Source organism: Podarcis bocagei, assembly GCF_964188305.1.
Source record: "Podarcis bocagei genome assembly, chromosome: 10".
Taxonomy (NCBI): domain Eukaryota; kingdom Metazoa; phylum Chordata; class Lepidosauria; order Squamata; family Lacertidae; genus Podarcis; species Podarcis bocagei.
Window position 1 is genome coordinate 77,601,618 of NC_138135.1, and position 13,483 is coordinate 77,615,100.

The following is a 13,483-nucleotide window of genomic DNA, read 5'->3' on the forward strand; positions in this document are numbered from 1 at the left end:
ACTCCAGCCACCTTCTTATTTTTGCCACCTATCCAACTCTTCAGGCGGCTTGGTTCCAAAGAATACAGCCAGCTGCATGGAGCAGTAAGGAGTTAATGGAGCACGTGCACTTAAGTACATGCCTGAGCTGCATTACATACAAATCCCAAAGCATTAAAACTTGGACTATTTTCTACTTCTCTCTACCTTTTTGAAAACATTTTGTCCTAATGACTGAAATTATCCCACATTTTTCTTTTAAAGTTTTGTATGGCCATTGGGGGCCAGATATTGCTTCACAGGCAAGATTCAGCCTAAGGGCCAACCCTAACTGAGGGATAACTTATGCACATTAATCTAGAGAACATAATAATGTTGTTTCCCTGCCCTCCCTTATTTAACAGGAAGTCATGATTAAAGGAGGTGGACTTAAGCGTGTCCCATGTGCTGAAGATGAAGACTTCATTCAGGCATTGGACAAAATGGTGCTTGAAAATTTACAGGTATTAATGGGATTTTTAATCAGTCACTCATATGTCTTACTCTTATTGGTATCCATTATACACAACGACATTTAGCATGGAGGGATTATTTTACAATTCTTCCTTGTATATCAAGCCCCCCACCCCCCAAGCCGGCTTGTGTGCTTATCTTCTCTGATGTGGCTGCAAAGAGGAATTCAGAAGCTCGCAAACATTAATTCTGGTTTGTTTGAAACAAGCTAAATTTGAAACCATTCATGCCATAATATGGACATAACTGTTAAATCAGCTGAGAGAAACCAAAGTATTTTACTTTAGGGGACCCGTTTCACATATTAGCATTCTTAGATGTGCTATGGGTTGTACTTCTGGCATAGAGCTATGACCATAGCACAGGGGCAACTCCCTGAATAGTGCACCTGCTTACAACATTCATGCAAATCATGGGTATATCTCCTTTAAAAATGAGTAGTGTGTGAAGCAAAAAATGGGAGCCCCCAAAACTCAGCTGGAAACAAAGCAAAAGCAGCAGCAGGCCTTTTGGTCCTTGCTGTTCCTTTTTCATGGTATTCTAAAATCAGTTTAAAAATTGATAGCTAAAGAGCTGAATAATATACTGTATAGAAAAGATAAGCAATAAATGCTGTTGTCAGGGGTTCAGAGACAGAGGCACAGGTGAGGGAGGAGACGGAGAGCGACGAGGAAGAATCCCAGGACAGTGAGGAAGAGGATGACAATGACTTGAGATCTTCCATGAGTCTCTCAAGTGAATCGGAGGATTCTCAGGAGGGGGCGCCCCTAGTCAGGAAAAGGGGGGTCACAGGGGGGACCTGCCAGGAGCAGGGAAGCAGCAGGGAAACCCCGAGCGGGAGTGGGAGATCGGGGCCGGCTTCCCAGCAGGAACGAAGGGAAGAGAGGGGGGTTCCCAGTGTGACACACGGAGCGGAGCAGGAAAGAGACAGGGGAAGGAGATCTGGGGAGAACGTCCTGGCGGAAGAGGCGGAGAGTAGTACAGGGAGTAGTGTAAGTGTCAAAAGGAAGGTCAGGGGTAGCGAGCGCGCGCCAAGTTCAAATGTGGAGGCGCGCGGAAATGGAGAAAGCCCGGAGGAGGAGCCCAGCCCCAAAGCACGAAGGAGGGGGGAACAGGCATCTCAGGAATCCGCTTCTGGAGAGAGCAGGAGGGAAGGAACCCAGGGGGGCAGGAAGACCCTGCGGAAAAGGAAAGACAGGAAGAGGTGGTCTAGCACAAGCCTCTTAAGTTGGTGCAGGGGCGGGACCGATTCAGAGGGGACTTCAAATGTCTAACGTTAGAGACTCGGGGCTGCGCGCCTCGGTTGTGGAATCAATAATGAACTGCAATAAACATCCTTGTATATAAGAAGAGCTTGGCGTTGGTCTTTTGTGAGCTGAGACCTGAGGCAGCCTCTGACAGTAAGTCCCCTCTCTTCGATACGCAAATTTTTTTTTTTGCAAAGCTCACGAAGTTTGGCAGCTATGAGTATGGAGCAGCAGATAGCTGAGCTACGCAACGCAGTCTCCCAGCTTACCACTGAGGTAGCGATCTCCCAGAAGAGGGGGGAAGAGGCGGAAAAGCGGTGCCAAGATCTGCAAGCCAGGTGGGATCATGCATGCCAGGTGGGGTTCCCGGGGGCCAAAGCTGCTGGAGTAGCACTGGGCAGAAGAGGAGGCAACTTGGTAGCCCACTTCGATGGGGACCTGAAGCAGTACCCCAGTTTTAGAGCAGACGTAGAATATGCGTTGCATTTGCTTCGCGACGACTTTAAAGATGAAGAGGAGAAAGTGGGTTTCATTGTGTCCCACTTGCATGGGGAAGCGAGGGCTTGGCTGCGCAATCTGTGGCGCGAGGATTGCCCTGCTCGAAGGGACTCTGATGAATTTATCAAATGCATGGACGCTTGCTTTCAGTCTAGCGTGGATGTGGATGTGGCACGCCAGCAGATCCATGGTTTAAGGCAAGGCAAGGCTTCCGTGCGTCAGTACCATGCTCGCTTTTTCGCCTTGCTGAATGTGCTGCGATGGGAGAAAGATTCTCTGGCTGTCAGAGACTTATTTTGGGAGGGGCTCTCTGGCCCGGTGAAGGACGAGCTGGCTAGGGGGGACAGACCTAAAACCCTGGCAGACGTGGTGCAGCGTGCGCTTGCCATTGGAGTGCGCCAGGAAGAACGCCCTTGGCGCAATGAGGGGGGTAGCCAGCTTCATGCACCGTCTAGAGTGCCTCCTTTGTTTCCCAGAGATGCAGGACGTCCGCGTCTCTCCCCTCAGCTGCAGCCAGGGGAGGAGCCTATGGAACTGGGGAGTGCAAAGGCTCAGTCAGCAGCCGGAGCCCCAGCGTCCGGAACAGTCAAGAAGAAGCCTCCTAGAGGGAACAGGAAGTGTTACGTCTGTGACAGTGCAACGCACATGGCGAAAGAGTGTCCCCAGAGGCTCCGGCAGCACACTGCAGCCTTGGCGACAGTAAATGCAGCAGCACAACATGAAGAGCTGTATCAGGGAAACGACAATGCCTGGCTGGAATCAGCAATGTTGGGGCACAGCCAGGCAAGTCAATAGAGCAGTCCCCAGCGCCTTTGCAGCCTACAGACCCCCTGCCACCCAAACCTGTAGTGCAGCTCACTGCAACCCTCCAGCTACCTAATGGACGCACCCTGGAGGTCCCCATCACAATTGACAGTGGGAGCAACGCAGACTTCGTGGGGGTGCAGTTCGTCAAGCAGCATCGCATAGAGCTTCTGCCAGCCACGCTGCCATTGAACGTCGTCACAGTGGATGGCAGGAAGCTGCTGGGGGGGCAAGTGGTACAACAAACGCCGCCCATGGTGATGCAAATTGGCAATCACCGAGAAGTCATCAGTTTCAACGTCACCCGCCTGTCAGACACGCCTATAGTGTTAGGCATGAGTTGGCTGGATAGGCACAGCCCGACCATGGCGTGGTACCAGCGGCAGCTCACCTTCGGCTCGTCCTATTGCGCGCAACATTGCATCCAGACCGGTCAGGAGGAGGAGGGCCAAGAGGAGGGGCAGCAGCTACGTCTCAGCATGGCGCAAGCAGTACCCCTCAAGTACAAGGGGTTTTTGGAGGTTTTCTGCGAGAAGGAGGCTGACCAGTTGCCACCTCACCGGCCCTACGATTGCGCTATTGATCTCTTGCCAGGGACAACGCTGCCGCCTGTGAAGCTGTATTCCATGTCCGAGGAGGAGCTGCAGGAGCTCCGGGAATTCATAGATCACAATCTGCAGCGGGGATTCATCCGAGAATCGAAGGCTGTAGGGGGCAGTCCTGTGTTTTTTGTGAAGAAGAAAGACACGCCCCAAAAGAGGCTGATCGTAGACTTTAGATTCATAAACTCAAAGACAAAACCCGCGGCCTTTCCCATGCCCAAGATCGACGACCTGCTCGCGACGGTGCGGAAAGGGAAGATCTTCACCAAGTTGGATCTCCGCGGAGCTTACAATCTCATACGCGTGCGAGAGGGTGATGAGTGGAAGACGGCCATGTTCACGCCGTTGGGCACCTACGAATACAGAGTTATGCCGTTTGGTCTCCAAAATGGCTCCCACTTTTTCCAAGCTTTTATGCATCATGTGCTAGCGGGACTCCTCTACAAGAAGTGCGTATGTTTCCTCGACGACATTCTGATCTTCTCAGAATCGCCGGAGGCTCACGAGAGCGACGTGAAGGAGGTCCTGCAGAGGCTACGGGAGCACAGGCTCTACGCCAAGCTGGAGAAGTGCCAATTCGACGTGACGGAGGTGGATTTTCTGGGCTATAGGCTGTCCGACAGGGGACTAGCCATGGACAGCGCCAAGGTCCGCGCGGTGTTGGACTGGAAGAGCCCGCGAAATCGGAAAGAGGTCCAGAGGTTCGTCGGCTTCGCCAACTTTTACCGCAAGTTCATCAGGGGTTTCGCCAAGGAGACGGCAGCTATCACGGACACTCTCAGCTCCAAGAAGAAGAAGTTCACCTGGACGGACCAAGCGGAGCAGTCCTTCAGGAGACTTAAGAGTCTCTTCGCGTCCGAAGAACAGCTGCTACACGTGAATCCTGGCAGGCCCATGAGGGTGGAGACTGACGCATCTGACAGAGCGGTGGGGGCCGTCCTCTTACAGGAAGACCCGCAGGGAAACTGGAGGCCCTGTGCTTTCTACTCCAGAAAGCTCAGCAAGTCGGAGCAGAACTACACCATTTGGGACAGGGAGTTGCTGGCCATCCACGCAGCTTTCAAGGCGTGGAGGCACTTTCTCATCGGAGCCAAGCACACCGTGCAGGTCCGCACGGACCACAAGAACCTAGAGTACTGGCGCACGGCGAAGCTACAGAGCCAGAGGCACATACGCTGGGCGGAGTTCTTTGCGGATTTCGATTTCAGGATAGAGTACATCCCAGGCGACAACAATGTCATAGCAGATGCGCTCTCCAGGAAACCGCAGTATCTCGAGGCAGCGGCACCGGTGGCAGCCAAGCACATTTTTGCACCGCAGGCGTGGGCGTGCGCTTCAGCCGCCGTGGACCTGGAGGCGGTGCGTCGCGCGTTGCAGGCGGATCCGTTCGCACAGTCCAAGATGGAAGAGGTGCGGAGGGGCACAGCGAAGGACGCCGAGTTCCAGATACGCGACGGCCTGCTGACCCGTAAAGGTGCTCTCTACGTTCCGGGAGACGATCTCCGCGCGAAGGTTCTGCAGCAGTTGCACGACGCACCCAGCGCTGGCCACTTCGGCAAGGAAAAGACAACGGAATTAGTGGCCAGAGACTTTTGGTGGCCCCAGATGCGAGGGGAGGTCGCGGAGTACGTCGCCAGGTGTGACACGTGCCAAAGGTCCAAGCCAGTGCACCAGAAGCCAGCGGGACTGCTGGAACCGCTGGAAACGCCACTGCAACCGTGGGAGAGGGTGGCGCTGGACTTTGTCACTGATCTGCCCAGTTCGCGAGGCAAGACGGCGGTGCTTGTGGTTGTAGACCTGTTCACCAAGATGGCGCATTTCATTCCTTGCGCGAAGGTGGCGACAGCGGAGCAGACAGCCAAACTGTTCATCGACCACGTGTTCAAGGTGCATGGGTTGCCACGGTCCATTCTGTCCGACAGGGGGCGCCAGTTTGTGTCCAGTTTCTGGCGGAAGCTCCTAGGGATCCTGCACGTCAAAATCAACCTGTCGTCGGCGAGACATCCGCAGACCAACGGCCAAGCAGAGAGGGTCAACGCGATCATGCAGCAGTACCTGAGATGTTACGCCAATCAGCGACCCGCGGCTTGGGTGGATTACCTGCCGATGGCTGAGTTTGCCTACAACAACACGAAGCATGCGTCAACGGGGGTGACGCCATTCTTCGCTAACAATGGAAGGCATCCCAGAACCTTCCCGGGGCTCGTAACGACGGGGGAGGGGGAGCCACAGGAAGCCGACCATTTCGCAGCAGAATTGCAAGAGGTGCACGACGAGCTACGGAGACATTTAGAGCTAGCTAAACAAGCCTATAAGGTGCAGGCGGACAAACACAGGAGGGAGGGGGAAGACATCCAGGTGGGAGACTGGGTATGGTTAGCGGCCCAAGCGGTGCCGGCCAAGTCGTTAGCTAAAAAGAAGCTAGGACACAGGCAACTAGGGCCGTACCAAGTTGAGGCCAGGATCAATCCCGTAGCGTTTCGATTGGCCCTCCCCGAGGGTTCCAGAATGCACCCGGTCTTTCATAGGTCGATGCTCACCCCCTACAGGGCCCCACACAGATTTCAGGAGTCAGGGACGGCACCGGAACTAAGCAGGGAGTCGCCCAAGAGGGGGAGGTCACCTAAGGACGAACCAGTCAACGAGGTCACAGAGATTCTGGACTCGAGATGGGGGGAAGAGGGAGTAGAATATTTTCTCGCCAGGGAGGGCGCCCCGGCCAGTACCAACAGTTGGGTGCCGGACTACGCTTTGGACGAACCCCTCCTCAAGGACGAGTTCCATGCCCTTTTCCCACACAGGCCCATGCCAGCACAGTTTTTCGACGATTGGCTTTTTACGCCCACACTTTCCGCCAGCACCTTCCGAGGGTTCTCCTCCGCAGAGGAGACGACGCCAGCGTCGAGCCCTCCAAGGGGATCGTGTTCGGGGGTGGACACCGACCCTTCTTACTGGTGGGACGACCAACCAGAAGAGGACTGGCGCATGAGGTGGCGGGTGGGTCCTTGGCAAGCAGACCCCACCCAGGCAACAGGGGGAGGGGAGGACGTGAACATGTTGGGAGAGGACAATGGGTTCGAGTACACAAACAATGAACTGGAAGCAGAGGAGATCGACGTCGACGACCTGTGTCCGGCAGCGACCTCCGCAACGACGGAGCCCCCGGAACCTGCGCCCGAGCAGCGGGAGGGGGGAAGGGGGGGCTTCGAGGGGGGGATGGATGTCAGGGGTTCAGAGACAGAGGCACAGGTGAGGGAGGAGACGGAGAGCGACGAGGAAGAATCCCAGGACAGTGAGGAAGAGGATGACAATGACTTGAGATCTTCCATGAGTCTCTCAAGTGAATCGGAGGATTCTCAGGAGGGGGCGCCCCTAGTCAGGACAAGGGGGGTCACAGGGGGGACCTGCCAGGAGCAGGGAAGCAGCAGGGAAACCCCGAGCGGGAGTGGGAGATCGGGGCCGGCTTCCCAGCAGGAACGAAGGGAAGAGAGGGGGGTTCCCAGTGTTACACACGGAGCGGAGCAGGAAAGAGACAGGGGAAGGAGATCTGGGGAGAACGTCCTGCCGGAAGAGGGGGAGAGTAGTACAGGGAGTAGTGTAAGTGTCAAAAGGAAGGTCAGGGGTAGCGAGCGCGCGCCAAGTTCAAATGTGGAGGCGCGCGGAAATGGAGAAAGCCCGGAGGAGGAGCCTGGCCCCAAAGCACGAAGGAGGGGGGAACAGGCATCTCAGGAATCCGCTTCTGGAGAGAGCAGGAGGGAAGGAACCCAGGGGGGCAGGAAGACCCTGCGGAAAAGGAAAGACAGGAAGAGGTGGTCTAGCACAAGCCTCTTAAGTTGGTGCAGGGGCGGGACCGATTCAGAGGGGACTTCAAATGTCTAACGTTAGAGACTCGGGGCTGCGCGCCTCGGTTGTGAAAGCAATAATGAACTGCAATAAACATCCTTGTATATAAGAAGAGCTTGGCGTTGGTCTTTTGTGAGCTGAGACCTGAGGCAGCCTCTGACAGCTGTATTTAAAGATAATTACAAACTGGAAAAGGAGAGCAGTTTATTTCCCACATTCAGAACAAATTTGGGAGAATAAAATTTACATCTTTCAGACATTAACTTTTATGTCAAAGCTTTCTAATAGATCAATCAGAACTCCAGCTCTAAATATATATATATGTACCCAGGTTTTTTTTAATATAAAAATGTACATATGCATGCTAAATTATGTACATATAGAATATCAAAAATTAAACTTTTTTTACTTAGAACAGTAATTCAAAGTTTCTCTCCTATTTTTATGCTATACCAAACAACTGAGATATCCACCTACCATTCCTTTTTTAAATTTTTTGGTTGGTTTGTTTTTTGTGTTTCTGATACATTTCAATACAAACATCAAGAATAATACATGAAAAACCTCAAAAATAATAAAAAGCAGAAATTTAAAAATAGCAGAAAAACAGAAAACAATCATTTACAGACTTCCCTTCATCTTCTTCCATGGTTCTTTTTGTCGTCTCCTTGCGTTTTCTTGGCTCCCTCATTCTATCTCAGCTCCTCACATTAATCTAGTTATCGCTTACACTGCTGAGAATATTGCCATCCTGCTACTTTTTCATATAATCAATAAAAAATATCCAGTCCTCCTTATATCTTTTATCATTTTGATTTCTTATTCCAGTGGTCATCCCTGCTAGCTCCGCATATTCCAACAGTTTCTTCTTTTGTTGGTACTTGATCTGTTTTTCATTTTTGTGCTGTTAACACACATGCGGCAGTTGTCACATACAGAAAAAAGTTTCTCTCTGTTTGAACAACTTCTGTTGTAATTAATCCCAGCAGAGGACACCTTCACCCCAGTATGGCTCCCTTTGTCACATACACAGCCCAACAAGAAGAGTCCACCGACAGCATTCGAATCAGCCTGGCTTTCTTGCCCCAACAAGCCCTCCTGCCCCTCTCACAAAGGCAAACAAACCCCATCACAGCCAGCCACAGACAACCAGTCATACCTCAGGCCCCCAACTCCTCTCACTACCAAGAAACGTAACAAGCAAATAGAAAGAGAACCTATCTAGCTGACGCTGACATGAAACCCCATGCGTACACTGCAAAAAATATAAATTTCACCCCCTTCTTGACCTTATACTGTAACTCAACACTAATGTCTCGTAACAATTGTAGCTGATCTGTAGAAAAGACTGTACAACTTGAAGAAAGAGACAAGGCATGTACTTTTGTAAACCAAGAAAATCTTTTTTTAAAAAAAAAGGAAAAAAAGAAATGCTTCTGGGTTTTTAGAAAAGGCTTTTTTGGACATTTTTAAACGTTCATTATAATTCATTTCCCAGTAATTTTTAATTATACTGCATGACCAGCACACATGGTAGAATGTTCCTTCTGCTACCTTACATTTCCGGCAGTTACCCTTTATTGATTTTGACACTTTTGCTGGTCTGTTTGGTGTTAAATACTTCATGAAGGAAAACTTCATGAAGGTGATCCATACTCTTTCAATTTGTATTCCTCCCCAGTGACAGTCAGCAAATCTCTATATGTGCTCCAGTTTGTCTGTGTATTAATTTTTTCCTTGTGAGGGCTTCTATTGGTGGCAACCACATCAGTGTTTTCCTTTCTAATAAGTTTTTATATTTTTCCCATACCCTATACAAGTGTTTTCTAATCATGTGGTTTGAGAACCTCTTATATAGCTTAGCCTTCCTATACCGCAAGCATGCATGCCACCCAAATTTTAGGTCATGCCCTTCCAGATCCAATAAGTAATTATTATTTAATAAAATCCATTCTTTTAACCAACATAAACATGATGCATCAAAATATAATTGTAAGTCTGGAAGGGAAAAGCCACCTCTCTTCTTAGTATCAATCAGGGCCTTATGTTTTATCCTGGGCTTCTTTCCCTGCCATATAAACCTAGATCGATCTTTTTGCGACTCCTTCAAGCTTCAGATGTCATTAACTGTAGGTACTGTCTGAAACAGGAATAGCATCTTTGGGAGTATATTCATTTTTATAACCGAAATTTTACCCAACAATGACAATTGCATTCTACGCCAAATTTCCAGATCTTTCTTGATTTCTTTCCAAACCTTTACATAGTTATCATTAATAATATTATGATTGTTTGTCATTAACCATATCCCCAAGTACTTCACTTTTTTTCACTCTTCAAACCACTGACTCTTTCTAAACCCTTCATAAGTTGACTATCCAGGTTTTTAACTATCATTTTTGTTTTATCTTTGTTCAGTTTAAAACCTGTCAATTTACCAAACTCCATAATTCCTTCCAGTACTGCCGACACACTTTCTAGTAGGTTTTCTAATGTTAAAACCACATTGTCGGCATATGCCTTTCATTTATAATTTTGCTGACCCACCTACCATTTCTAATTCCAAACATTTGAACCTGGAAGTAATGCTGAAAGGCCTAGATTCTCATTATGACTTATAGGAGCCTTAAAAGCCACCTGGTGGTGTGTGAGGCAGCCCTGGAATTAACTTGTTTTTCTAAATTAAAGAATGGTACCCTAGTTTTATTGTTACCTCTATTTCTTGCCTTTTCAGCAAAGGAGTGGGGAATCGGTGAAAGTGCATCAGTTAGACGTTGCAATTCCTTTGCATCTCAAGAGCCAGCTCAAGAAGGGTCCACCCCTGGGTGGCGGGGAAGGAGAGTCTGAATCTGGAGACACCATGCCTTTTGTCATGTTAACTCGAAAAGGCAACAAGCAACAGGTGAGGCCTTGTGTACAAGGGAGTTATTTTTGCCTTTTTCAATATTAATTTCATTCATATTTTTTTGTCATCCTGTATACTTCACTGACTGCTGCCTTGGGAAGTGTGGCTCAGTGACACTACGGCATTGTTTTGGAAAGGTGCTGCCTCGTTGTCATCCCCTCCTTTTGAAACTGGTTTGTTTTTGGAGGGCAGAGAGGAATGCCAGCTGTGGCTCTCACATGTCTTCGTCAGACTATCATAAGGAACTGAAGCGTCAAATGGACTTTCTGTTTGCCTTCCTGCCTTCCTTTGGGAGAACTTTTTTTTTAAAAAATACCATTAATCCTTTCCCATCTCATAAATATGGGTCTAAAGCAAGAAACTACTTCTAAAAATACACAGAGAGTGGTATATGTTTGAATATTTTTTATCTAGCTGTGATTCATGAAAATGGTGAAACTGCTGTTAAAATAGAATAATGTATTCCCAGAATATTTTCACTTTTAAAGGATATCACTTAGCTTAATTATATTACAGCCATTATAGCACAGCAGTAGTCACATGTTAGACTGGATCAAGAGATGATGTTAACATGGGAGCTGAAACCAAAAACTATGAATCATGAAGCATCTACTTCAAATCTGTCCTCTCCTATGATCTTGCTAGATGGCCCTGGGGGCACCACTGTCTCTGCTGGGCCATCCATCTGCAATATGGGAATCGTAATGATTGCGGGATAGTTGTAAGGAATGGAACAAATGAATGTATGTGAAAGGCTCTGAGTGCATTCTGAAGCTCTGTGTGAATGATTGGCATGATAATATACGAAATACTTTAAAGTAGCAAAGTTCTGTAGCCAATGGCACATTTCTTTCCTAAGCATTCACCTTTTTCACTTTAGAAGTTCTGTTCTGTTGAAATCTGTAGGATTAGCTCAGTGTTTTGTCATCTTTAACCTGACTGACATTCCACTGTCCATTCAAAACCCACTTCTGGAAATAGTTTGGACTTACAGAGTTGCAAGTATTGGTGCAAATAAAAACCAGCAACGTTTGTGCACTTTTCTTCCACCTAGAACATGTTGAGTCATACATTTGTTCCTTTCATTGAGCTTACATATAAGACACCACATAAAATAAATTGTACAAAAAATCTTCCCCATAACTATACAATGGTACAATAAAAAACTACAATAAGTTTAAAAATGCAGCCAGAATAAAAATCTAATGCAATATGCAAGCAATAAAAGAATAAGCACAAGTTCTCAGAAGTGCCTTGTCTGTCTTCAGTTTAAGATCCTAAATGTGCCAATGTCGTCTCAATTGGCTGCAAATCACTGGAATCAACAACAAGCTGAGCAAGAGGAGAGGATGAGAATGAAAAAATTGACACTGGATATCAATGAACGGCAGGAACAAGAGGACTATCAAGGTATGAGTTACCCTTCCAAAGGGCCTTCATATAGATGAGGTTATTGCTGAGGTTCAACCTTCTACAGTGGTGCCTCGCAAGACGAAATTAATTCGTTCCGCAAGTTTTTTCTTCTTGCGAGTTTTTCGTCTTGCGATGCACGGTTTCCCATAGGAATGCATTGAAAATCAATTAATGCGTTCCTAGGGAAACCGACTTCAGACCAGGTCCGGGGACAGTCTGTCCCCCGACCTCTTCTGAAGGCTGGGGGGGGGGCAAGGGCTTTTCTTCCCACCCCCAGCATTTTAAAATCGCCCCGGGACAGCGGAGGACTTCTCCGCTGTCGGGGCGATTTAAAAGCCCCTGGGAAGGCAGGCAGGGGGGACAAAGACTTTTGCCCCCCGCCAGCCTTCAGAAGAGGTCCTGGACCTCTTCTGAAGGCTGGCGGGGGCGAAAGTCTTTGCTCCCCCCGCCTGCCTTCAAAAGCTGTCCGGCCAAGGCTTCGCGGACCTCTCCGCCAGCAGCGGCAGCGCTGCCGCTGCTGGCGGAGACTTGCCGGCATGCCGAAGCCTGCGCGCGCTGACATCAGCGCGCCCAGGCTTCGCGGACCTCTCCGCCAGCAGTGGCAGCGCTGCCGCTGCTGGCGGAGACTTGCCGGCATACCGAAGCCTGCGCGTAGCGCGCCCAGGCTTCGTGGACCTCTCCGCCAGCAGCGGCAGCGCTGCCGCTGCTGGCGGAGACTTGCCGGCATGCCGAAGCCTGCGCGCGCTGACATCAGCGCGCCCAGGCTTCGCGGATCTCTCCTGCCTTCAAAAGCCGTCCAGGATAGCGGGAAGCGCTTCCCTGCTATCCCGGACTGCTTTTAAAATGCTGGCGCTGGGGAGCAAAGCCTTTCGGGCCCCGCCAGCCTTCCTGGACCTCTTCTGAAGGCCGGAGGGGGGGGGGGAAAGGCTTTGCTCCCAACCGCTAGCATTTAAAAGAGGTCCCCGGAGATTTCCCTATGGGCTTTCGTCTTGCAAAGCAAGCCCATAGGGAAATTCGTTTTGCGAAGCGCCTCCAAAACGGAAAACCCTTTCGTCTAGCGGGTTTTCCGTCTTGCGAGGCGTTCGTCTTGCGGGGTACCACTGTACCACATAGGACCATTGGACTGGTTTTGTGTGGGCCTGCTCCAAATTCCTGCAAAGGAATTGACAGATCATTTATTCTCTTGACTACCAAATTAAAGAAAAACATATTAAACAAAAGTAAAAGATTCGATCTTCCAAATAAATGTCAGTTAAAACTTTAAAGTTTTAACCTTTAAAGCCCTATACGGCCTAGGACCCTCGTACCTACGGGACCGCCTCTCCTGGTATGCCCCACAGAGAAACCTACGGTCTGCAAATAATAACATCCTCAAGGTCCCAGGCCTCAGAGAGGTTAGGCTGGCCTCAACTAGAGCCAGGGCCTTCTCGGCTGCGGCTCCAAACTGGTGGAATGCTCTGTCACAAGAGACTAGGGCCCTGCGGGACCTGACATCTTTCCGCAGGGCCTGCAAGACAGAGTTGTTCCGCCAGGCTTTTGGTCAGGGCGCAGCCTGACTCCCTCCTCTGGCAACCTGCTCAGAATTTTGCTTAATTGGTTGCCATCAATTTGATTTAATTAATTTTTATAATGAAATATTTTTAGATTGTGTGATTATTTGACTGATTATTTGATTGTTG

General features: G+C 49.4%; 2 protein-coding genes across 8 annotated transcripts in view; one reads left to right on the forward strand and one right to left on the reverse strand.

The window, feature by feature from the left end:
* The window catches only part of UPF2 (UPF2 regulator of nonsense mediated mRNA decay), a gene marked incomplete at its 3' end in the record, with an annotated part of 61,787 nt that overhangs the window by 43,120 nt on the left and 5,184 nt on the right, over positions 1–13,483 (forward strand). For all 6 annotated transcript variants that reach the window (XM_081210635.1, XM_081210637.1, XM_081210636.1 and 3 more), the window contains 3 exons: positions 384–482; positions 10,221–10,388; positions 11,660–11,801. In XM_081210635.1, coding sequence (XP_081066761.1) covers positions 384–482; positions 10,221–10,388; positions 11,660–11,801 — 409 coding nt within the window. The remainder of the gene's footprint in view (positions 1–383; positions 483–10,220; positions 10,389–11,659; positions 11,802–13,483) is intronic.
* Positions 11,645–13,483, reverse strand: part of LMNTD1 (lamin tail domain containing 1) — a 221,479-nt gene continuing 219,640 nt past the window's right edge. The window contains exons 11-12 of one of the 2 annotated variants that reach the window (XM_081210727.1): positions 12,908–12,956; positions 11,645–11,863 (exon numbers count right to left, since the gene is read on the reverse strand). In XM_081210727.1, the coding sequence (XP_081066853.1) occupies positions 11,769–11,863; positions 12,908–12,956 (144 nt within the window). In that variant the 3' untranslated portion in view covers positions 11,645–11,768. Of the gene's footprint in view, positions 11,864–12,907; positions 12,957–13,483 lie in introns of those variants that run through there. The other variant, XM_081210726.1, reaches the window with a different exon arrangement.